General features: G+C 39.8%; 2 protein-coding genes across 9 annotated transcripts in view; both read left to right on the top strand.

Annotated features, from left to right (window-relative positions):
- Positions 1–25,885, top strand: part of LOC142152884 (protocadherin gamma-A4-like) — a 445,481-nt gene that overhangs the window by 153,480 nt on the left and 266,116 nt on the right. The gene's annotated exons all lie outside the window — the stretch shown is intronic.
- On the top strand, positions 22,388–24,928 carry LOC142150169 (protocadherin gamma-C5-like). The gene has a single exon (XM_075205377.1). The coding sequence runs from the start codon at positions 22,409–22,411 to the stop codon at positions 24,869–24,871; it is 2,463 nt and encodes an 820-aa protein (XP_075061478.1). The 5' UTR covers positions 22,388–22,408; the 3' UTR covers positions 24,872–24,928.

Genomic DNA, 25,885 nt, shown 5'->3' on the forward strand with positions numbered 1-25,885 from the left:
TTTATTATGGCTGATATTTTCCTCGGGTCAGGCTTCACACCTTCCTCCGAGACCATGTCACCCATAAAGGTAAGTGTTTTCACACCAAATTCACATTTGTCCTTGTTCAGCTTTAGATTCACCTTCTTGATAAGTTCCATTACTTGTCTCAGTCTAGAATCATGTTCTTCTTTTGTAGATCCCCAGACAATAATGTCATCCATCATTGTTTCAACACCTGGAATGTGTTCAAAAATCATGTGTATCCTTTTGTGATATACTTCTGGAGCAGACAATATCCCATATGGTAGTCGAAGGAATCTGTATCGACCTTCTGGGGTATTAAATGTACACAGCATTGAGCTGGCTTCATCTAGCTTCATTTGCCAGAATCCTGAAGATGCATCCAATTTACTGAACCATTTTGCTCCCGCAAACTGTGACATGATTTCATCTCTGGTTGGTAGTTTGAAATGTTCTCTTTTAGTAGCCTTATTTAAATCTCTTGGATCCAGACATATTCTGAGTTGTCCATTTTTCTTTTCAACAATTACTAAGGAGCTCACCCATTCAGTAGGCTCATCAACTTTCTGTATCACACCCAAAGCTTCCATGCGGTTTAACTCCTGTTTTAGTTTTTCTCTCAGCGCAAATGGCACTTTTCTACAGGGGTGTATCACTGGAGGAACTTGCGTGTCTAGATTTATCTTATGCTCGCCAGGCAGACAACCTAAACCTTCAAACATGTCTCTGTATTCTGTAAACACTGATTTGCATTCATCTTCTACTTGTGATGTCACCATGAAAACTTTCTTTATCAAGTTAAGCTTCTCACATGAACTTAATCCTAGAATCGGTTGTACATCTTTATCCACAATCAGTAGCGATGTTTTGAACTTTTGTCCTTTGTAGCTCAGGGTCACTAGGCATGTACCTTTCACAGGAATTTCCTCCCCAGTGTAGCCTGTAACTTTCACATTGGCTGGATGAATTTTAGGTTTTACTCTAAAAGTCTTATAGTCTTGAAACGATATCAAATTCACCTGCGCACCAGTATCAAGCTTAAAGGGAATGACAATCTCGTTCACTGTTAAAGTAACAATCCATTCTTTCTTGTCTGTACTGCAAAGTTCAATACAATTCACAAAAAAATCTTCAGACGTAGCTTGTTCAACGGCATGCACTTTGTTCGTTTCACTATTGGTTCTACAGCATTTGGCAAAGTGATTAAGTCCACCACATTTCATGCAGGTTTTACCATAAGCAGGGCACATTTTAGGATTGTGAGTATTTCCACATCTACTGCAGATTTTCCTATTAGATTGCATTTTAGACTGCTTCATTTTAGAGAATGGTGGTTTGCTTGGCTCTGTTTTCTTCACCACATGTACAGTAGTATCAGATTCCTTGTGTAACTGTTTGGCTTGCAGTCTGGTCATTTCTGTAGATCAGCACATAGTCATTGTCTTGTCAAGTTCTAGGTCTTGCTCTCTCAGCAATCTTTCTCTGAGTCCATTATCAGGTATTCCACAGACAATACGATCTCTAATCAGTGAGTCCTTTAAATCACCAAACTCACAGGTTTTGCTGAGTGATTGCAGTTCTGTAACATACTGATCAAATCCTTCTCCAGACTTCTGATCACAGGTGAAAAACTTATATCTTTCATATGTCACATTTTTCCTTGGCACAAAGTAATCTTCAAACTTTTGCATTATAGAAGATAGCACCATATTCTGCCCTTCAGCAAACTGAAAACTGTTATAAATGTCCAGCACATCCTCTCCTATCACATGGAGGAAGATGGATGACTTTGTTTTATCCTCCATTGCATCAGCTCCACATGCAGCAAGATATATATTAAACCTTTGTTTAAATCTTTTCCAGTTTTCAGACAAGTTGCCAGACATGAGCATGCCTGCTGGAGGAGACAGCCTATCCATAGTTACTCACTGTTTGATGTGACCAGAGCACAAGACAGATATTCAGACACTGCGTGTCACAGCTTTACAGACTTCTGCAGGATCCTTTCACACTCTGAGCTCTAGCAGTCCAGTTAAAACTTCTTCTGACACCATGTTTTGTTAATATACTTGTAAATCAGTTCATCAGGACACTGAAGCATGGGTGGGCACTGCTGAGCTCTTTATTCAGCCATTTGCAGACTCTGGGTACACTGCACACTGGCCACACCCACTTCCCAGCATTCCCCATGGTCTTAGGGACCATCACTAAAGATTCAAGCTTAAACATATAAGGGAGTGTCTACAAACATTAAGCATATCTAATGCAATAACATCACACTGACCACTTATGTTTGCTAGCGATATTCAAAACACGCAAAAAGCCCATTCCAGATTCCACTGAATTTCAATGAAGTACCCCCACATATTCATTTTTATTCCAAGTATTATAATCCACAGACTAAATAATTGTTATAAAGTCCAATAAATTGTTATAAAGTCCAATCTTTATTCCATCACACCTTAAAAACAATTTGCAAACAAATTTCTCTAAAAACATCCCTAATCAATTTTGCTATTACCCATTCTTAAAGGGGACTGTTTAAAGAGGGGTCATGTGAGCTTACAGTTTTAATAACACCATTGGGGTCTCACTTTTTGCATAATTTACTAATGTGAGTTAACTGATTAAAAAAACATTCTCTCATTATTCCAATGCCTGCAAACGACAATGTGAAATAAACATAATTTTGGACATTTATTTGTAATTGTTTTTTACATGTTGAAATAAAATTTAGATTTTCTAAGAATAATTTTCTGTGTGAGTTATAATACCCTAGGAAATTAATATGTTGGCACGTCATCAACTATTACATTGAATAATGGAATGTAAGTGCTGTGAACATCATTAATAACCAAACATGAATAGAGAGTATGATAGTTTTACTATTCGTTGGACAGTTGTTGGCCTCATCCTTTTAACTGCAGTAAAGTTTCACTTTGGGTTATTATTGAGCAGATTGAGAGCACTTTATCTTTGATAGAGGCTTTGATCGGGTATTTGTTATGTCTAAAACCTTTACATTTCACAAAGAAGGGGATTTTGTTTAAAAATACACTTATTTTATTTAATGCTTCTTTTTAATTATTGTGTTTCATTTTGTCCTACGTAATTAACAATAGAAGTGGTAGGTTAGTCAACTAAAATGGGGGTTTATACTTTTGTTTTAATTCATTAAAAGTTTCCTGCAACTATACTGTACATTTCTTTAGAAAGTTCCCTGCAGTTCCTCAGTTTGAACTCTGTGTGTCGCTGTTGGTCAATAAGGCAGAGTAACAGAATAGGGCTATGTACACAATGCTTGCAGTTCTAAAACAGAACGGAAATCACCATATATCGGTTCAGCTCCTGCATTGCAATTCGGATCTCCTGCTTCTTTAACATCTTATTGTGGATTTAGGATACTCGGCAGTGATATTAAAGGATACAATTTACTGTTAAGAAGGATTGAGATGATTGAGTATAAATCTACACAGAAAACAATGATAAGGCAAGTAATGTTTTTCTATCTCTACATCCTTTGTGTAGCTGCCTCTGGTCAAATTCAGTACTCAATTCTGGAAGAAATTAAGCAAGGCTCTGTAATAGGGAATATTGCTAAAGATTTAGGCTTTAATACTGATGAATTAGCAATTAGTAAATTGCAGTTTGCCCCCTACACTAAAAAGCATTATTTCAATATCAGTTTGGAGAATGGAGACATATATGTAATTACCAGAATTGACAGGGAAGCAATATGTGGCACAGAACAGAGCTGTTTTCTGCATCTGGAAATACTAGCTCAAAATCCAGTCAATGTGTTTCATGTTCATATTGAAATTCAAGATATAAATGACAATTCGCCGAGTTTTACTAAGAATTTATTTGAGGTGGGAATAAGTGAATCTGCTTTAACAGGCACACATTTTGTTTTGGGTAATGCACGAGATCCTGATCTAGGCACTAATTCTATACAGAACTATAGGTTAAGTCCTGACCAGCATTTCAAATTGGGGGAAAAAATTAACACAGAAGGAATTAAATATCCTGAACTTGTGTTAGAAAAATCAGTGGACCGCGAGAAACAAAATGTATACGAGTTAACCTTAACTGCTTTTGATGGAGGTACACCTGTGAAGACTGGAACAGCTTTAATTAAAATTGTGGTTCTAGATGTCAATGATAACTTTCCTGTGTTCAGTCAGGACACCTATCAAATCACTTTAAATGAAAATGCGTCAATCAATTCTCTAGTTCTCCATCTATATGCAACCGATAAAGATGAGGGTACAAATGCACAGATCATCTATTCTTTCAGTCACATTCCTGAAAATGCAGTGGATACATTCACATTGGACTCTCAAAAAGGTGATATTAAGACAAGTGGAGAGCTGGACTTTGAAACAACAAGTAGTTATGAGATGACTGTGGAAGCCAAAGATGGTGGTGGTCTAGTTTCACACAGCACTATATTAATACAGATTTCGGACATCAATGACAATGCACCTGAGATATTGCTTGCTTCATTATCTTCCTCAATCCCAGAGGATTCTGCCCCTGGAACTCTCATAGCATTAATTCATGTCAAAGATTTGGATTCTGGAAAAAATGGAGAAGTTATTTGTCAAATAACAGAAAACCCAGAAGTTAAATTAATACCATCATCTAATAATTATTACAGACTTATAACTGCAAGTCCTCTAGATAGAGAAATTAAGTCTGAATATAATATTACAATTATAGCTGTAGATCATGGATCTCCTCCAATGCAAACTAAGAAAGTTACTCATTTAAGTATTTCAGATGTGAATGATAACCCACCAGTTTTTGATAAGGCAATTTATAGTGTGTATGTTCCAGAATATAATGAACCAGGAATCTCTTTAGGTAGTGTCCATGCATCAGATCTGGATGAAAAGGAAAATGCACGGATAATATACTCCATTGTAAACAGAAATATCGAAAATATACCAGTTTCATCATATGTTTCCATAAATTCAATGACCGGGGTTATTTATGCTCAGAGATCATTTGATTATGAACAGTTGCGGGAATTTCAGTTCCAGGTGATGGCTAAAGACAGCGGATCTCCTCTTCTAAGCAGTAACGTCACAGTGAGGATATGTATCATTGATAAGAATGATAATGCTCCCAAAATTCTTTACCCATTACCAGACACTGAGGGATCAACATTATTTGAGTTTATCCCTCATTCAGCTGAGAAAGGTTACCTAGTGACCAAAGTGATTGCTGTGGATGCTGACTCTGGACACAATAGCTGGCTCTCCTATCACTTACTCCAAGTTTCAGAGCCATATTTATTTAACATTGACCAACAAAATGGTGAAATCAGGATAGGACGAGATCTTCAGGACATTGATCTTTTACGACAAAAAATTGTGGTTCTCGTAAAAGATAATGGAGTTCCCTCTCTATCATCCACAGTCACTTTGAACTTGATTGTAGGAGAACATTTTCAACAAGTTGCCCCAGAAATAAAAGGCCAACCCAACAATTCAGATTATTCATTGAATATAACATTCTACCTAGTAGTTTCCATATCTCTGATTTCTCTTTTATTCATTGTGACAGTGCTGATTATAATCATTTCTAAATGCAGAAAATTAAGTACCCCAACAACTTTTGGAGCTCTAAGTAGAAACGTGTATCCTCAGTTCACCCTGGGATGTCCTTCTGAGATCAGTGATGGAAGTTTACCTTTTCCATTATCATATGATGTGTGTGTGACTCTTGACTCAAAGCAGAATGATATTGCATTCTACAAACCAGTCCAGAATGTCCCCACAGAGAACCTCATTGACACTGGAGATTCGGTTGTTGGAAATGATGTTTTGAATGACAGTCTTCCTTCAGTTAGTCCTGCACAGGTAAGACACATGTACTTTTCTTTAATGAAGAATGAGTGATTGAATGATGTGAATGAGTTCTCTGTACAGCGCTGCGGAATTAGTGGCGCTATATAAATAAATGGTGATGATGATGATGATGATATAAGGAAAATTACAAATTTAGTCTGCTCATCATCTCAATGTGTATAATATATTACTATGGAATTATAGCATTCCTCATAATTAATAAAATTATACAAAATACACAATAAATCTGGTTAGTATAGTTTACTGAACAACTAATAGTAATGGATTGATGGGAAAAAACATTGTAATCTTTTTTGCACCTCACATCCCACTGAAAATAGTGGCAAATACTTGGTTCACATATTTCCTTATTTGATTTCCTTAAGGATAAATGTAACTATAATTGTAGAGATGGTATTATTCTCCTAGTAATCTAGTAATAAATCTATCAAATAGATTCTTCTTGGGTCAGTCTTCTTATCTAAATCACAATGAGTGTCCGAGTAAAAATGAAAGTTACTGTACATACATTTTTTCATATTTGAATTGTATATAGTATTTATTTTTTTCGATATATAGGGGCATATTCAATTAGCTTTGTGGTCCATGATTACACGTGGCTGCACAAGTCCCGTTAACACGACACCGCAGATTTACGTGCGCACCCCGTAGGGTTGCGAAGGGGAATCTGCGATGTTGCGGTACCGTATTGTCTCTTTTTCATGCGCAGCCGTGTGTAATCGCAGAACGCAAAGCTAATTGAATTTGCCCCAAAGAATTATAAAAAATTATATTTTAAACTAACTGCCATGTGTAATATTTTCTTTGAAAGAATCTGTAGTCAAAATGCATTCTTTTACTAGTGTTTTTTATCGCTAGTAAAGCATTTCAGCAGGTATGGGAATGGAATGCATTGGTACCAATGACTACAAACCCACCTGGACTTGTACTTGCAGTTGGGAGTAGTAGTAGCAAGGCAGCATTTTTTGACACTGCCTTCTGTATTTATTTCCATTCACTGGCCCAGTATAATGGCAGTAGTAAGTAAATTCACTTTTATTAAAATAATACTCTCCCAAATACCCTCCTTCATCACTTTATGTATAAAATATATATACATTTCTAATCCAATTAAAATTATATTCTTTATTTATAATCCACAGGAAAAACAATCCTTTTTTTTCTAGTCCAAGGGAAAGAAAAATAAAAATTAACATGAGAAATGCTGCAAACTGCTTGCTATGAGCCCCACAACACAATAAATTAACTGGGACTTTCTAATAGCCACCTAGCCAATCACGGGTGGTTTCCCACTCTGGCCACAGTGTTATTCGATGATGTTGAGCGGAGTCCTGGGTACTACTGGATCACACACTAATAGAGACTAACTGAATCTCTATTGATGTCCAGAAAAAAGTATTGACAATGCTGTAAATGCCATTCATTTCATATTTAAGTCTTCAACTTTTGTAATCAAAACAAAACCATTTAAGCATATAATGTTCTATAATCATTATGAACATCCAAAGCAAAATAAATATATACTAAAATAAAATATGACATTGGCATTTGGTAATATTACATGGGCAATATGATAATATTGCAAGTTGCAAAAGCTATCAAAGAATAGATACAATTATTTGTAAGCTTTTATAAGATTTTGTATATTGCTTACAATTCAATATGCATGAAAAATGCATAATTAGATCCTCCCTTTAGTCCCGGTATCTGGGACTAAATAGAACATCTATTGATTCCTCCTCTGAGGTAGGTATGAACCCTATCCCTATGCACTGTATGTATGAATGATATGTACAAAATAAAGGGCAAAAATCCCTATCTCTGATGAAAATTCAAGTCTGGGCTTTCAGATCCACTGCGGATGCACACGCCATCTAGCTGAGTCACACATGCACATATATCCTGAGAAGTTTGTAATTAAATCTTACTGCCCCTGAACAGTATTACTATGGCAGGTGATTTGTTATAACTTTTTTTTTTTTTGTTCAATTTTTTTTATTGAGGTATAAAATATCACATATACAATTAAATGCATTATGAATAAATACATATTTTCACAATTCTCATACAATTAAATAAGTCACCAACATCCCTTGTTTCCTCTTCCCCAATAACCCATCCTATCCAGGACTTGTTATAACTTTTTAAGTTTTTTGCAGCTTAATTGCAAAAATATGAATCTAAATTAGGTATATATATTTTTAATGTATGTATGTATGTTTGTATTTATATATGTATTAACTGGTAAGGTTAATCAGCTACTTCAAGTAATAATAACCAGCAGTATAACTAGACACAGACTGGACCAAAAGTATTTCACCCTCTTAAACCACTTTCTTAGTGATTCCAATGTAATACATTTTTCGTTGCTAAACAAATTATGGTTACAAACCTGTATGTTATGCATTTGGTTTGGGGCCAACATTACATCCATTTCCACTAAACCCTTGCGTGATTTGAAATGATAGTAATGAGTTTACATTTGCAATGGGGACACTGGTACCTTATGTTTGTCTTAATATAAATTGTGTGACCTTCTTAAGAATCCAGAGGCAACATATAATGGCTTAAACACATCATGATGCCCTGTACTATATTACTTTGCCCTCTGAGCTTTATCTGCACTGTAAAATACTCCCCTTACTTCTCTACCCTCTTCCATCACATGACAATCTGAGAGTCTGTAGTTTGACTGGCAACCATACAGATAGATTTTGATAAGGAAATAATACTTCGGAGGAAAGCTAAGAAAATGACTGTGAGATGCATGCTTAAAGGTTCTTAACTTACTATTTAAAGAAAAAAAACTTCTATTTGGGATCACTGTTTTAACTGTCATATGTAAATTTATGTTGTTGCTCATATATGTATGTATGTATGTATGTATGTGTAATTGTACTGTGATCACCAGAAAATAGGTTTTACATTGCACTCTAGTCAGTATAATATGGATTCTGCATTTTTTATGTTGTCACCAGTATACTGATCCTGCATTATAGTGTACTCATAGCTCATGGGCTCTGCATTGTATTGTGCTCAACATAATTTGGGCTCTGCATTTGTGCTGTGGTCACCAGAATAGGGATCTGCATTGCAATGTGGTCATCAGAATAGGGATCTGCATTACACTGTGGTCACCAGAATATGGTTCTTCATTACACTGTGGTCACCAGAATAAGGTTCTTCATTACACTATGGTCACCAGAATAGGGTTCCTCATTACACTGTGGTCACCAGAAAAGGGCTCTTCATTACACTATCACCAGAATAGGGTTTTTCATTACACTGTGGTCACCAGAATAGGGTTCTTCATTACACTATGGTCACCAGAATAGGGCTCTACATTATACTGTGGTTACCAGAATAGGGTTCCTCATTACACTGTGGTCACCAGAATAGGGCTCTTCATTACACTGTGGTCACAAGAATAGGGCTCTTCATTACACAGTGGTCATCAGCATAAGGCTCTTCATTGCACTATAGTCACCAGAATAAGGTTCCTCATGACATAATAGTCACCAGAATAAGGGCTCTTCATTACACTATAGTTACCAGAATAAGGTTCTTCATTACACTGTGGTCACCAGAATAGGGTTCTTCATTACACTATGGTCACCAGAATAGGGCTCTACATTATACTGTGGTTACCAGAATAGGGTTCCTCATTACACTGTGGTCACCAGAATAGGGCTCTGCATTATACTGTTGTCACCAGAATAGAGATCTGCATTACACTGTGGTCATCAGTATAGGGATCTGCATTACACTGTGGTCACCAGAATAGGGTTCTTCATTACACTGTGGTCACCAGAATAGGGCTCTTCATTACACAATGGTCACCAGAATAGGGCTCTTCATTGCACAGTGGTCATCAGCATAAGGGCTCTTCATTGCACTATAGTCACCAGAATAAGGTTCCTCATTACATAGTAGTCACCAGAATAAGAGCTCTTCATTACACTATAGTTACCAGAATAAGGTTCTTCATTACACTGTGGTCACCAGAATAGGGCTCAGCATGATACTGTGATTGCCAGAATAGGGCTCTGGATTGTTCTATGGCAACCAGAACAGGACGTTACTATGTTCACCAAAATAGGAATTTAGATTTTACTATGGAAACCAGAATATAGGCCCTGCATTTTATTGTAGTCATTAGAATGAGGAATATTCATTATTGTATCATGGTAATCAGAATATGGTCTATGTACAGTATTGTTTTGCCATGCTATGCTATACTATGCACTACTCAAATTTTTGTCATTTAAGATTATATGTTCTTAAACTTTTACAACTCAATAAATATGTCCTTTTTCACCAAATTATTGTTATTATTATTATTATTCTTTATTTATAAGGCGCTGCAAATAGTCCGCAGCATGGTACAGATTACAAACAAGAGACCATACAAGAGATAACAGCACAGAACAATAAACGAGTAACACTAAATCTCCAAAAGTGCCAAGCATAGCTTGTACCTGTCACGGGCACTAGGAGTCTTTACCCAGGGATCACCAGGTGATAGGCTTACCAGAGCAGTATAGGTGGTAATATGGTACTCTGGTAGCAGGGTGATCACGGAACAGGAAATAGCAGATGATGAGATGCTCAGGAAAGTCTATGACTAGCAGCACTGGCAATATGGAGGTAGTAATACACGAGGAACTGTATGGACAAAGGACACGTGAAGGTAGTCAGTGGTCTGCGGTAGCAAGTTGTACCACTGCTATAGTGAGGAGGAATGTCCAACAGAAACGAGGAGGTGATGAGAGTCAGCGGTCTGCGGATAGCAAGTTGTACCGCTGTCTGAGTGAAGGAATGGAATCCAAGTGGAGGTATCCGGGGAGTCAGTGGTCTGCGTTAGCAAGTTGTACCACTGCTATGTGAGAGGATACTGGAACAGGTGAAACTGTAAACAGGAGTCAGTGGTCTGCCACTAGCAAGTTGTACTACTGAATATATATGTGAGAAGGTGCACGGGGAGAGACTGCAACACAATATATACACGGGCACCTTGACTTTGATCCACAGTAATATGCACAATATAAATGTATAAATGACTGAACAACACTGCCAATATAGAAAGTCTCTTGAAGTAATCCGGCATGAGATAACACAGTCAATGATGGCAGTAGAGTCAGCAGATAGTACACTCCAGAGGAGAACCAACACAGTCAATGATGGCAATAGACTCAGCGGATAGTACACTCCAGAGGAGAACCAACACAGTCCAGCAAGGTATGCAATACACAGCACAGTCAATGGGAAGTATGCATACCGTGGTTCAGGAGAAGGCAGTCAGACAGGAGTGCAGAGATACCTGAAGGGCAGGAGGCCAGCAGGATACAAGTCCCTGGATGGGTGAAGCAGGGGTCTAGCAGGTGCAGCGCACAGGTAGGTAGACCAGCCGGGAACACAGGAAGGCGTGGAGAGCGGATCAGCAGTAGATGGATGAGTAGCGCTGAGAAGTAACAGCAGCGGGTCTCTGCGGGAACACGGAGGTAACCAATAGCAACCAGCAGGTGCAGTAACGATGGGACACCGGAGCAGAGTTGAACTGGAACAGATGATCACGGAGAGTAGCGGGTAGCAATAGTGGCAGCAGACTCAAGGAAACACGGTAGAGTAGACAAGGACTGAAGACTGAAGCGCACAGAGGCAGCGGATAGGAATCAGCTAAACAGTCACGATGAAACACAGACGGGTTGCAGGTTGAAGACTGTAGTGCACGGAGGCAGCGGATAGGAATCAGCTAGCAGTCACGATGATGAAACACAGACGAGTTGCAGGTTGAAGACTGTAGTGCACGGAGGCAGCGGATAGGAATCAGCCAAACAGTCACGATGATGAAACACAGACGAGTTGCAGGTTGAAGCCTGTAGTGCACGGAGGGAGCGGATAGGAATCAGCTGGCAGTCACAATCATGAACAGGTGAGTGGATGTGGTTGAAGCCTGTAATGCACGGAGGCAGCGGATAGGCATCAGCTAACAGTCCCAATGATACATGGTAGAGTTGAAGTGATTAGAAGACTGTAGTGCACGGAGGCAGCGGATAGGAATCAGCTCACAGTCACGATGATACAGTAGATGGTAGAAGTGGTATGGGAACCACAGTAGCAGAAGTGGTTTGGAAACCACAGAGGTAGAAGTGGTTTGGAAACCACAGGAATCAGCAGGGCTGAATAAACAAGGAAACACAGGAACACCTTCAGAGACTCATGGGGAATGAGACTCCAAGATCAGGCAACGTGGTGTTGACCACAGGTGCTTAATATAGGGAGGTTGCCTGATCTGCCAATTAAGTTAAAGGAACATACACTGGAGGTATAGAAAGGGCTGCGCATGCGCAGTCCCTCAGGATGGAGGACGGCCACGGTTCCTAAATGTCCGGGAAGAAGCACTCACAGTCCGGTGAGTGACAGTACCCCCCCTTTTAAAGGTGGGCACAGAACGCCTGGAACCGGGCTTGTCCGGATTTTTGGAATAAAACTTCTTCAGAAGGGCAGGAGCATTAAGATCTTCAGCTTTGATCCATGAACGCTCTTCAGGACCAAAGCCCTTCCAATGAACGAGGAAACGGAGGACTCCTCGCGAAATTTTTGCATCCAATACCTCAGTAATCTCGAAATCCTCCTCCTGATGAACTTGAACTGGCTGCGGTGCTGAGGAAGGAGTCGAGAAACGGTTGATGATGAGAGGTTTGAGCAAGGACACATGGAAGGCATTGGAGATCCGAAGATTCTTAGGAAGAAGAAGTTTAACACATACTGGATTGATAACTTGAATGATCCTATATGGACCAATAAAACGAGGGGCGAATTTCATAGATGGAACCTTCAAACGAATATTTTTGGTAGATAACCAGACACGATCTCCAATTTTTAGTGGTGGAATAGCCCGCCTCTTCTTATCTGCGAAAGACTTATATTTGTTAGATGTCTTCTTTAAACAGGTTTTGACCTGAGACCAGATATTTTTGAAGGTCTGACAAGCAGTCTCCACAGCAGGAACTTGGGTGGGCGGGAGGGCAGGAAATTCCGGAAAAGACGGATGGTGACCGTAGACCACAAAGAATGGAGTTTTGGATGATGACTCATGGTACATGTTGTTATGGGCGAATTCAGCCCAAGGGAGCAATTCTACCCAGTTGTCTTGGTTGGCTGAAGAGAACATCCTAATAAAAGTCTCAAGATCTTGATTGACTCGTTCCGTTTGTCCGTTAGATTGCGGATGGTAAGACGATGAGAGTGCTAATCGTATGCCCAAGGTTTTACAAAGGGCCCGCCAGAATCTGGAAACGAATTGTACTCCTCTATCTGACACAATCTCAGACGGACATCCATGGATGCGGAAGATTTCTTTAATGAAATGTTCAGCCAGAGTAGACGAGGAAGGTAAACCGGACAGAGGGACGAAATGAGCCATCTTCGAAAATCTGTCTACCACTACCCAAATAGTATTGTGATTCTTACTTGGTGGCAAATCAGTAACGAAATCCATACTAATATGGGTCCAAGGCTTGGACGGAATGGGTAGTGGTCGCAGCAACCCTGCTGGAGTTCTGCGGGAGGATTTGAACTGAGAACATAAATCACAGGAAGCAATAAACTCTTTGACGTCTCTCCTCATAGAAGGCCACCAGTAACTACGAGAGAGAATCTCAAAGGTCTTATGTTCACCGGCGTGTCCAGAAAAACGAGAGGCATGGAACCACGAAAGGATTTTCCTCCTCAGAGTAGGAGGCACGAGGGTCTTCCCAAATGGTAGCATTTTGGTGGATGAAGCAGCCAGAGAAATACATTTGGGGTCTAGAATAGCATGGTTGGGAACCTCTTCTACATCAGAGGACGTCACAAAAGCTCGAGATAGAGCGTCAGCTTTCTTGTTCTTAGCAGCTGGTTTGAAGGTTATAATTAATTCAAAACGGGAAAAGAAAAGAGACCATCTTGCTTGACGAGGGTTCAAGCATTGAGCAGATTGCAAATATGACAAGTTCTTATGATCCGTGAAGATCGTCACCGGATGGCGAGCTCCTTCCAACAAGTATCTCCATTCCTCTAATGCAGCTTTGATGGCCAGCAACTCCTTGTCCCCGATAGTATAGTTTTTCTCTGCGGGCAGAAGACCCCGAGAGTAGAAGGCACAAGGATGTAATTTTTGTTGCTCCGAGCGTTGGGAGAGAATAGCTCCTAAGCCCACATTAGAGGCATCTACTTCTAGGAAGAAGGGGAGTGTCACATCAGGTTGTCGCAGAATGGGAGCAGACGAGAAGGACTCTTTGAGGATTTGAAAGGCTTGGAGAGCCTCAGATGACCATTGCTTAGTATTAGCCCCTTTCCGAGTTAAGGCCACAATGGGAGATGCAATGGATGAGAAGTCTTGAATAAAGCGTCTATAGTAATTGGCAAAACCTAAAAAACGCTGGATGGCACGAAGAGTAGTTGGCTGAGGCCAATGTAGTACAGCATTTACTTTGTCTGGATCCATCTTCAGGCCAACTCCGGAAACTATATACCCCAAGAATGGAATCTGGGGTAACTCGAATGAACATTTTTCCAATTTACAGAACAACGAGTTTTTCCGTAGTCTGGAGAGGACCTCTGCCACATGTTGGTGATGAGAAGGCAGGTCCTGTGAGAAGATCAATATGTCGTCCAGGTAGACAACGACACATACATATAATAAGTCCCGAAAGATCTCATTGATGAAACCCTGGAAAACCGCGGGGGCATTACACAGCCCGAAGGGCATTACTAAATATTCGTAATGCCCATCTCTGGTGTTAAACGCGGTCTTCCATTCGTCACCGGAACGGATTCTAATTAAATTGTAGGCACCACGAAGATCCAACTTAGTAAATATCCGAGCTCCCTTGATGCGATCAAATAGCTCAGTGATCAGCGGAATGGGATACCGATTCTTGATAGTAATGGCGTTGAGTCCACGAAAATCTATACAAGGGCGTAATGATCCATCCTTCTTTTTGACGAAGAAGAACCCAGCTCCAGCGGGAGAGGTGGAAGGTCGAATGAACCCACGCTGGAGATTCTCCTGTATGTACTCAGATGTGGCTTGAGTTTCAGGTAACGAGAGAGGATAGACCCGACCCCTGGGAGGAGTCTTGCCAGGTAGAAGGTCGATCGGACAATCCCAAGAACGATGAGGAGGAAGACGTTCAGACTGAGCTTTATCAAACACATCGGCAAATGAAGCATACTGAGGAGGGAGTCCCGGGGAGGAAGATGAGATGGAAGATTGCTGTACTTTAAGAGGAATAACTTGAGAGAGACAACGATGGTGACATTCAGGCCCCCAAGACGTAACTTGAGGGGTGCGCCAGTCAATCTGGGGAGAGTGACATTGAAGCCATGGAAGGCCTAAGACAATCGGACTTGTCGTAACAGGAAGAATTAAAAACGAAATTTCTTCATGGTGTAGTACACCAATCTGAAGGGTTACTGGAGACGTACTCTGGGTGATGAGACCATTGATGAGACGTGATCCATCTATAGCCGTCACAGTAATGGGTGTTTTTAAAGTGATCACTGGTAGGGACCATTGATTCACTAGTGATTTAGAAATGAAATTTCCTGCTGCTCCGGAATCAATCAATGCCTGTGACTCAAAGGATTTGGTAGCAAAGGAAATCGTAACATCGAAAGCGCAGACTTTAGATTTCATAGACAATGGAGAGGACTCCAGGGACCCTAACTTCACCTCTCCAGAACTAGTTAGGGCCTGGCATTTCCCGATCTCTTAGGGCAAGAACTGAGCATATGTGTGGAATCAGCACAATAGATACAGAGTCTATTCTTTACTCTTCGTTTCCTCTCTTCTAAAGATAATTTGGAACGTCCTATCTCCATGGGAATCACAGAAGGTGAAACTGGACGAAATTGAGGGTTTAAACGAAGAGGTGCTTTAGCAGAAGTTGTTTTCTCAGATTCTCTTTCACGAAATCTCATGTCTACACGATGGCAAAGAGAGATCAAATCTTCTAGTGACGAAGGAAGCTCTTGGGTAGTCAGTGCATCTTTAATTTTATCGGAGAGCCCCTGCCAGAAGGCGGCAACTAATGCTTCAGTGTTCCACTGAAGTTCAGAGGCTAAGATCCTAAATTGAATGACATACTGTCCTACTGTATGGGAGCCTTGTCGCAAACGAAGAATGCTGGAAGCAGCGGAGGTCACACGACCTGGTTCATCGAACACACTTCGGAACGTGGAAATGAATTTGGCACTATCTTGTAGAATTGGATCGTTTCTTTCCCACAGAGGGGAGGCCCAAGCCAGGGCTTGTCCAGAAAACAATGAGATAAGATAGGCCACTCTGGAACGATGGGTAGAAAAATTTTGAGGTTGGAGTTCAAAATGGACTGAACATTGGTTAAGGAAACCTCTACAAGTTTTGGGGTCCCCGTCATATTTTGACGGAGTAGGCAGGTGAAGCGTAGGAGCTGTAGACACCTGGGATGGCACTGGGGAAACGGAGGAAAGCACAGGAGCTTCAATACTAGCTGTAACAGTCTGTCCAGATGTTCCTTGGGAGGTTAACGATTGGTAACATTGAAGTAACAGCTGTTGGCGAGCATCCTGTTGCTCCACACGGCTGACCAGATGCTGCAGCATCTCTTTAGCAGTAGGTTCCGTATCTGGGTCTGTCATGGCCTGATCTTACTGTCACGGGCACTAGGAGTCTTTACCCAGGGATCACCAGGTGATAGGCTTACCAGAGCAGTATAGGTGGTAATATGGTACTCTGGTAGCAGGGTGATCACGGAACAGGAAATAGCAGATGATGAGATGCTCAGGAAAGTCTATGACTAGCAGCACTGGCAATATGGAGGTAGTAATACACGAGGAACTGTATGGACAAAGGACACGTGAAGGTAGTCAGTGGTCTGCGGTAGCAAGTTGTACCACTGCTATAGTGAGGAGGAATGTCCAACAGAAACGAGGAGGTGATGAGAGTCAGCGGTCTGCGGATAGCAAGTTGTACCGCTGTCTGAGTGAAGGAATGGAATCCAAGTGGAGGTATCCGGGGAGTCAGTGGTCTGCGTTAGCAAGTTGTACCACTGCTATGTGAGAGGATACTGGAACAGGTGAAACTGTAAACAGGAGTCAGTGGTCTGCCACTAGCAAGTTGTACTACTGAATATATATGTGAGAAGGTGCACGGGGAGAGACTGCAACACAATATATACACGGGCACCTTGACTTTGATCCACAGTAATATGCACAATATAAATGTATAAATGACTGAACAACACTGCCAATATAGAAAGTCTCTTGAAGTAATCCGGCATGAGATAACACAGTCAATGATGGCAGTAGAGTCAGCAGATAGTACACTCCAGAGGAGAACCAACACAGTCAATGATGGCAATAGACTCAGCGGATAGTACACTCCAGAGGAGAACCAACACAGTCCAGCAAGGTATGCAATACACAGCACAGTCAATGGGAAGTATGCATACCGTGGTTCAGGAGAAGGCAGTCAGACAGGAGTGCAGAGATACCTGAAGGGCAGGAGGCCAGCAGGATACAAGTCCCTGGATGGGTGAAGCAGGGGTCTAGCAGGTGCAGCGCACAGGTAGGTAGACCAGCCGGGAACACAGGAAGGCGTGGAGAGCGGATCAGCAGTAGATGGATGAGTAGCGCTGAGAAGTAACAGCAGCGGGTCTCTGCGGGAACACGGAGGTAACCAATAGCAACCAGCAGGTGCAGTAACGATGGGACACCGGAGCAGAGTTGAACTGGAACAGATGATCACGGAGAGTAGCGGGTAGCAATAGTGGCAGCAGACTCAAGGAAACACGGTAGAGTAGACAAGGACTGAAGACTGAAGCGCACAGAGGCAGCGGATAGGAATCAGCTAAACAGTCACGATGAAACACAGACGGGTTGCAGGTTGAAGACTGTAGTGCACGGAGGCAGCGGATAGGAATCAGCTAGCAGTCACGATGATGAAACACAGACGAGTTGCAGGTTGAAGACTGTAGTGCACGGAGGCAGCGGATAGGAATCAGCCAAACAGTCACGATGATGAAACACAGACGAGTTGCAGGTTGAAGCCTGTAGTGCACGGAGGGAGCGGATAGGAATCAGCTGGCAGTCACAATCATGAACAGGTGAGTGGATGTGGTTGAAGCCTGTAATGCACGGAGGCAGCGGATAGGCATCAGCTAACAGTCCCAATGATACATGGTAGAGTTGAAGTGATTAGAAGACTGTAGTGCACGGAGGCAGCGGATAGGAATCAGCTCACAGTCACGATGATACAGTAGATGGTAGAAGTGGTATGGGAACCACAGTAGCAGAAGTGGTTTGGAAACCACAGAGGTAGAAGTGGTTTGGAAACCACAGGAATCAGCAGGGCTGAATAAACAAGGAAACACAGGAACACCTTCAGAGACTCATGGGGAATGAGACTCCAAGATCAGGCAACGTGGTGTTGACCACAGGTGCTTAATATAGGGAGGTTGCCTGATCTGCCAATTAAGTTAAAGGAACATACACTGGAGGTATAGAAAGGGCTGCGCATGCGCAGTCCCTCAGGATGGAGGACGGCCACGGTTCCTAAATGTCCGGGAAGAAGCACTCACAGTCCGGTGAGTGACAGTACCAAAGTAGCAAAAATAATAGGTAGTGAAACAGGAGGAAAGAGGGCCTTGCTCGCAGGAGCCTACAATCTAAAGGGAGGGCACACAGACAGCAGACACAAGGGAGTCAGCGGAGGGGATCAGAGCAAGAAGAGCACAGTGAGGGATGGAGGATTAGAGAGGGTGAGGTAATCAAGCATAGGGAGATGGTTAGGCAATGGTTAAAGCTGGTAGGCTTTTGAGAACAGGTGAGTTTTCAGAGTCCGATTGAAGCTGCACAGACTAGGGGAGAGTCTGATAGAACGAGGGAGGTTGTTCCAGTGGAGAGGGGGCAGCCAGGGAGAAATCTTGGATTCGAAGTGGGATGTGATGATCAAAGGGGAGAAGAAGTAACGGTCAGTAGTCGAACACAGAGGATGGAAGGGAGTGTGTATGGAGAGGAGGTTGGAGATTTATGGAGTGGTAGAGTGTAAGAGGGCCTTGTGAGTGAAGAGTTTGAAGAGGATTCTGTAAGGGAAGGGGAGCCAGTGTAGGGCTAGGCAGAGAGGGGAGACAGAAGAAAAATGGTGTGAAATAAAGATAAGTCTGGCAGTCACATTAAGTATATAGTGAAGGGAAGCAAGATGGGAGCAGGGGAGACCAGTGAGGAGAAGGTTACAGTAGTCAAGATGGGAAATTCACACATGTAAAATATATTTGCCTTTTCACTGGATTGTGCTATGTACAGAGCATACAGGATGTCCATGTGTCATAGTATGTCATGTTAATTCAACCCTTATTTGCTGCAGCACAAACAAATTTGTTTTTTTACAAAAGGTGGCAGACCTAGTAATATATCTGTATTTGCCTTTAAATTGCAACTCCATTGATTCTTTACAAATTTGTTTTTTTATACGTGTATTATTATTAATATTATTTTGACATTCTCACCCTATCTAATTATATTAACTTGGTGGTGGCCCTCATTGGTTTCCCACCATTTGTTCAATAGAGTAGGATACTAACCTGTTCTACTGAAGAAAAAGCAGAAATTACAGAAGTCAGCACTCATGTTTATCTCTTCCTGCTTCCTTATAATAATATACACATCTTGAATTGTATAACCAGCAATGACCCGCTATAGTCCAAACACATTGCTGGGCATCGACATACTGAATGTTAATTCACTCAGCATTTTAAAAATTATAATCTGTCATACGGGGTAAAGAAAGTGTTTGTGTTATAGATGCATACATTTTTATTGCAGGGACTAGAGCTTGTTTTAAACAGGTTAGAACCATGAGCAGAAATCATGGTAGGTCACCCTACACCATGAATTAGATTGATTAAATGATTAGAAGGGCTATTTGACATACTTAATTGACAACAATATTGCACAGCCCAATTTCTGTAATAATTAACTGTTAAATCTTGTACTTAGGTCTAATATGCAGGGCTATATTTGGTGCCAAGATTAAATGCAGAGCTATCTGTAGTGAAAAGTTAAATATGCAGAGCCATATCTGGTACACAGTCTAATGTGCAGAGCTATATCTGGTGCAAATTAAGTATATCTATGCACTGACTCTCACTAATTACTCACTAGTTACTTACTGACCCTCTTACTGACCTCTTAATAGCACCTACAGAGTGAACACAGCTGCTTCTCTCCTCTGGACACCTATGACACACTCACAGTCTCAGGGCTCTTCACAGGAGTCAAAGTCATCAGCACTCCAGTTTGCAGTCTTTTGTTATCCCAGCTGCAATCGGTCACAAATGAGAGACATTCCATTCATTATCTACTGACCACCAATGAAATTATGAACGTATTTCTGAACTTGTCAGCTATTGTTTAAAGTTGAACAGAGCATTTATAGTGGAGATGTGGTAAATTAAGGAGATCATAAAGTATGCCAAGGTTTCAGAGGAGGCCTCAACAGATACCAATGCTGCGGATTATGTGTCCAGAACAAAATCTCAAATCTATGAATCTTTGGGTTTGACAATGGCAGCCTTTTGTTCCTTAGAGTGAGAGGATCATTGCCTATAACTTGTCACTATCTTTAAATATCATGGAGGACTTCTGATCCATTATTGGTTTAGGTTGACTCAGTCTGAATCCATATGAAATTGCTCAAACACACCCTTATTGCCTACATTAGAACACCCCTTCCATCCCCGTCACATCTCTTCCGTGTAAGGAGACGTAAGTGTCAAAAAATCACAGGTCAGAATAGTCCCAGTTGCATACGTTCATTTTCTGAGCATGAGTGTTTACCAGCAGTCGAACAGATGCAAACAATATCAGTATCTAGGACAACATGCCAAAGTCAGGACAGGTAGATAGCAGGCAAAGTCAGGAGCCAAGCAGGGTCAAAATGCCAGAAAGCCACAAGTAACAGCCTATCCAGGAACCTACTGTAATAGAACCAATTTTTATAACATCTACATTTTTTATGACAAATGGTGCAAATCATTTTTCAGACATATATCTGCTCATTCATCTAATTTTGGTGGCTATATAACCACAAAGTATCAAGGTGCTCAGAATAGAATTTGAGTAGAGGTCTTCAGCAACTATATTAGTGTTTTACATGTATTTCAAGTGAGCCAAACACTCAACAAATGGATAAACTAAGTATTTGTTTAGATAGCAAGAGTCTGCTTCATATGCATAAATAAACCAAGCAAGAAATGCCAGCAGAAAAGAGATAAAAGAGATAAAATGGAGTTAAATAGATTAAACATAAACTATTGAATAACAAAATGCTAACTAGTTATAGATACATTTAAATCACAAACATTTAGTTATTAATCACATCTTTCCATATAGAAACACAATGTTTGGCATCCAGATATTACAGTATATTGTAAGTCAGTAACATGACAGCAATTTCAGTAATTCATTTTTACTGATGCAGAATTTAGTATGTGTATGACAACAGCGTTCCTAGTGTAAAGACATTTCATTATTAGCTGTTTATCTACAGTTTGTAATATATGCTATATGTAGTTCTCTTAGAAGAAATATTATATAATCATGTTTTAAAGCAGAAATATATTGTGTGTTAAAATGCAGAATTATGTGAGATAACTGCCCACTCAGTTACTTTTTAACAACATTGCAACAGAAGGGGCTTGAGCATTCTGTACCCACGTGTTCTTGGAAAAGAATCAAAAAGAATCCTGGATTCATTCTAGAAAGATCATAGAAAAAGGCATATAATTTCATGACTTGTACTCTGTCACATGAATAATGATTACATTTTAATTTTTTAGTCCGGTAAAGTGTGCCTTAAGTTTTTGGGTTTTTTTTCAGAGCAGAGAAATCTGTTATTTGATTTGCATATCACCATGGTAGAATTAGTAGTGTATAATTACAAAATGTGAAGCGTTTTAATTTATTGTATGCTAAGGACAAATCCATCTACTGTATCTCAGATCCATCTGCTCTAGGAAAGTGAATATATAGTCAAAATGAATAATTTTATTACTAGCTGTGGTTTTCTTGTGTTATTTATTGCTGCAGACTGGATTTTTACTAGTCTACATCAGAATTGTTGCTTAATGTTGTTAAATGAGCATTGGATGATACGGGTTGTTCTGTACTTACTGATGCTATGATATTAGTACGTATTGTAATGCCAAGACAGTTTTAGTCATTGGAAGAGTGGGAGTCTATCTTAACCAATAATCTTATGAGCTAACACATAATATCTGCTATTACTGTCTTCATTCTCTCCACCCCCGGCAGTGACTCACCCTCCCTCTCTCACTTTGATCAGTAAGAATAACAAAGCTATGCAAAGTCGCTTTGAATAAAGGAAGAGTTGGGAAGGATTTAATTTGCTTTATTGGATTAATTCAGACCATATCATGATTTTTGAATTGATCTAACAACCTGACATCTTGTGCCTTTTAATCCCAGGGAAGCATTTCATTAAAATGGACTTTCAGAAGTATTGGAATGCTTGGATATGGCAAGTATTGTATTTGTTTTCCCTTGGCTGCTGGGAAAGGGTCTGTGCACAGCTTTACTATACCATGGTAGAGGAATCTGAGCCCGGAACACTTATAGGAAATGTGGCTCGTGATTTGGGCTTGAATGCTGAACAAATCTCTGAACGGAGACTGAGACTGGGATCTGAAGAAAGCAGGAGGTATTTTGTTATTAGATTGGAGAACGGAGATCTGCTACTGAATGAAAAGATAGATAGAGAGAGTCTGTGTGGTTTTAGTTCAAGCTGCTTGCTGCCTGTAGAATTGATAATTGAAAAGCCATTAGAGCTGTTTCGTTTGGTTATTGAAATTTTGGATATAAATGATAATTCGCCTCATTTTGTAAATAATGAGCGACTTATTAAATTTGCTGAGCTAGCAGCCCCAGGGCTGAGGTTCCCTTTGGAAAATGCCATTGACCGAGATGTTGGTACTAATGCTGTAAGCTCCTATCAGTTGAACCCAAGCCAGTATTTTTCACTGAATGTCATACAATTAAAAGATGGCAAGATTTTTCCTGAATTAGTCTTAGAAAATGCTTTAGATAGAGAGGAAATAGCAGAGCATCACCTGATACTGACCGCTTTAGACGGTGGCCATCCAGCTAAATCAGGAACTACCAAAATTACTGTGCATGTTTTGGATAACAATGACAATCCTCCTTCATTCGATCAACCAGTGTATAAGACCAGTTTATTAGAAAATAATCTGCCAGGGACTTTATTAATTAAACTTAATGCTACAGATATGGATGAGGGTCTAAACAGTGAAATTGAGTATTTTTTTGAAGACCACACCTTCAAATCTGTAGGAAAGTTGTTTACACTTGATCCACTTACTGGTGAGATTCATGTCCAAAGAAGTATTGATTTTGAGGAATCTAGTTTCTATGAAATCTATGTAAGAGCAAGAGATAAAGGTGTTCCAGTAATGGAAGGACATTGTGTTATTCAAGTGGAAATTGAAGATTCTAATGATAATGCTCCTGAAATTTTTGTGACTTCCCTGGAGAATTCAGTTCCAGAAAATACAGCAATTGGCACAGTAGTTGGACTGTTTAATATAATTGACCGAGATTCTGAAAAGAATGGAGAAGTGCAGTTAGAAATAACACCAGGGATTCCATTTAAATTTAAATCCTTTGAAAATCACTATTCTTTGATTACAGATGGAGTATTAGATAGGGAAATTAAACCGCAGTACACTATCAACTTAGTTGCCATAGACTTAGGTTCTCCACCAATGTACACAAAAAGGACAATGGTTCTCAATGTTTCAGATGTCAATGATAATTATCCAATTTTTTCACATCATTCTTTCAATGCTTACATTTACGAGAATAATGTTCCAGGAATTTTACTTTGTACCTTATATGCTAACGATGCGGATGAAGGAGAGAATTCCCAACTAACGTTCTCTCTATCAGAATCATATATAGCAGGATCTCCAATATCTTCCTATGTATATATAAATGCATACAATGGCAATGTTTATGCTCAGCGATCCTTCAATTATGAACATATTCAGCTTTTAGAAATCACTGTTTTTGTTGAAGATGGAGGTTCACCAAAATTAAAATCAAATGCTACTCTTTATATATTTATTTTAGACCAAAATGATAACTACCCCAAAATTTTGTACCCTGTTTTGACTCGAGAGGCCATTGAGCATCAAAGAATACCTCGCCCTGTGTCTGCCGGTTATTTGGTAACCAAAGTAACAGCTGTAGATTTGGATTCAGGTTATAATGCATGGCTGTCTTACAGTATCTTAGAAGCCTCTGATCCTTCCATGTTTAGAGTTGCTCCACATACAGGAGAAATCAGAATGATGAGAAGTTTACTTGAGTCAGATGAAAGCCTGTATACCATTTTGGTTCTTGTTAGAGATAATGGAGAGCCAGCCTTATCAAGCACAGCTACTATCTTTGTATCATTTGAAGAGTTTGTTCATGATGAAGCACCTAACTCCCAGGATTACCTGACAGATCACAACAAACAATCAGATGTGACTTTATATTTAATAATATCCCTAGCATCTGTCAGCACAGTGTTTCTCATCACATTCATTGTTGTGACTGTCAAGTGTTTAAGGACAAAGACTACCCAAAGTATCTGCAACTCTCTGGGTGCAGCTGAAATGAATGATTTTCAGTGTCACCACCAGCCAACTCTCCAGCTCAATTCAGATGGTACCTTAAAGTATATGGAGGTAAAGACATTAACTAGACCAACAAATCAATGTTACAGTGCTTGCCTTTCACCAGCCTTAGAGAGAACTGATTTCACCTTTTTGAGGCCTTTGGATTTTCCTCAACTAAAGGACATTTTGAATGATGAGGAGTCTTTTTCCATCAACAGTGCCTTCAGTGAAGTCATCCAGGTGAGGATCCACATTCAATGCACGTAGAGTTTGGTTTACTAATATACAAGTACAAATACAATCCTTATTTACCTTCTAATCTAAACACTGTAAGGTTGACCTTGAATACACAATTCTAAAAGTTATATTTTATATATCATAACATTTTAATGATATAACGTTTTATAAAACTTATATCCTGACAATGAATATTAGTAAATCTGACTCATGTTGTCTTTCTTACATGATACACAGTAATGACATGTGCAATGATCGAAAATACTGCATATAAATCTGTAAGATATTGTTTTGTTTATTGAACACTTTTTATAGTAATATTTTTTGTCGTAATGGAAATTACTTACAAATCCACATGAATATTAATGTGTTTTTTCAAAGTAAAAATAACTAATTATTTTCTCCATGGCTAAAATTTACATAACTTGCTACTAGCACTGCAGTGAATCAGCTACAGACAAGATACATGTGCAGTGATACATTATGTCATTGTCTCTGTCAATAATGAACTTGACTTTTTGACATGGTAAATTTTCAGTTCTTGTGTGGCTTGGATGATTTATTGAAACATATTAATGTTGTACATTTCTTAATTTTATTTTTATGAACATTAAACTTTGTGAAATGTCAGAGTAACACTTTTAAGAATCAAATACAATATAAAAAATATATCTTAAATGAATTAACAAATATAATTAACAGGATATCATAAACTGTAGTAATTATATTAGTCATATTGTATGTTTTTGTGATGTCTTAGCATAAAGTATGTATTATTATTTAAGAACTGCACTGCTTACTGCTTAGTGAGACAAGCATTTCAACTTTTCTCAGACCTTAAAAGTCATGACATATTTTCTTTGTGGTGCTAAATATAGTAAACCAATCATACAATTTTAAATAGAAATAATGCCCTATTTGATGGGCCTATTTATTGAAGGGAGAAAAGCCCTTTCTCCGACGAACACGGCAGCTATCGCCGGATCTCTGTGGCGAAAGCTTCCCTATGCAAAATATAGGGCAGTGGTGGTACAAGTTCCAATG

The sequence above is a fragment of the Mixophyes fleayi genome, chromosome 4 (assembly GCF_038048845.1).
Source record: "Mixophyes fleayi isolate aMixFle1 chromosome 4, aMixFle1.hap1, whole genome shotgun sequence".
Taxonomy (NCBI): Eukaryota; Metazoa; Chordata; class Amphibia; order Anura; family Limnodynastidae; genus Mixophyes; species Mixophyes fleayi.